General features: G+C 53.6%; 1 protein-coding gene across 1 annotated transcript in view; it reads right to left on the bottom strand.

The window, feature by feature from the left end:
• Positions 1-22: 22 nt before the first annotated feature.
• Positions 23-868, bottom strand: part of EMH_0031230 (uncharacterized protein) — a gene marked incomplete at both ends in the record, with an annotated part of 3,133 nt that continues 2,287 nt past the window's right edge. Inside the window, 1 exon segment of the mRNA XM_013494500.1 lies at positions 23-418. Coding sequence (XP_013349954.1) covers positions 23-418 — 396 coding nt within the window.

Here is an 868-nt window from a genome sequence, read left to right as displayed (position 1 = left end):
CCCCCTTCAATCATATAGACCCTCACAGGTGGCAATGCTGTTCCTGCTGCTGCTGCTGTTGCTGCTGCTGTTGTTGCTGCTGTTGCAAGCCACTCGACAGGCTGCTCCTGCTGCTGCTGCTGCTGATAGTCCGGTTTGTTGCTCTAACTTTTGCTGCTGCTGCTGCTCCTGCCGCTGCTGCTGCTGCTGCTCTCAGTGCTGCTCCCTCTGCTGCTGCTGCTGCTGCTGCTGCTGCTGCTGGCGTTGCTGCTGCTGCTAGGGGGAGACTGCTGCAGCAGCGCGCGGGAGGAGACAGCACCTGTTGATAAGGGGGCTGCAGCAGAGGGGCCCCCAAGGGTAGCATGAGGGGGCCCCCCCGCCCCACAGTGCCAGCAGCAGGACCCCGGGGGCCCCCAAGGAGAAAAAGAGAGAGGAGACGCTGCAGCCGAAGCAGCAGTGGAGAGGTTATATAACAGTTGTTTAATATTTTCTTTTTTTTTAAACAAAAGACGAACGCAAAGAAGAGGAATGAGGGGGCCCCCCTGGGTACTGCAGCTGCAGGGGGGGCCCCCAGGGGCTCGCGCTCAAGGGGGCCCCCCATAGCTGGGGTTTGTTGCTGGCGTTTCTGTTGTTTTTTTTGTGTTTTTTTATTTTATTAGTTTATAGGAATATATAGTATAGTAACAGAAATATATATCGTGCTGAGGTGTATATACACCTCGCCCGCTACATACAGCCAGCAACCAACACCTCTCAGGTGTATGTACACCGGAAAGGGCCCACATTAACCTATGGATAGAACACTAATAAAACAGTAAACAAAATAAATATGCATGCATGCACGCTACGGGGCTTGAGCTGTACATACACCCGCATTCTATACACACGA

Source organism: Eimeria mitis, genomic scaffold (assembly GCF_000499745.2).
Source record: "Eimeria mitis Houghton genomic scaffold, Emh_scaff1180, whole genome shotgun sequence".
Classification (NCBI taxonomy): domain Eukaryota; phylum Apicomplexa; class Conoidasida; order Eucoccidiorida; family Eimeriidae; genus Eimeria; species Eimeria mitis.
Note: the sequence above shows the minus strand (reverse complement) of the source record. Positions and strands in the feature narration are given on the sequence as shown.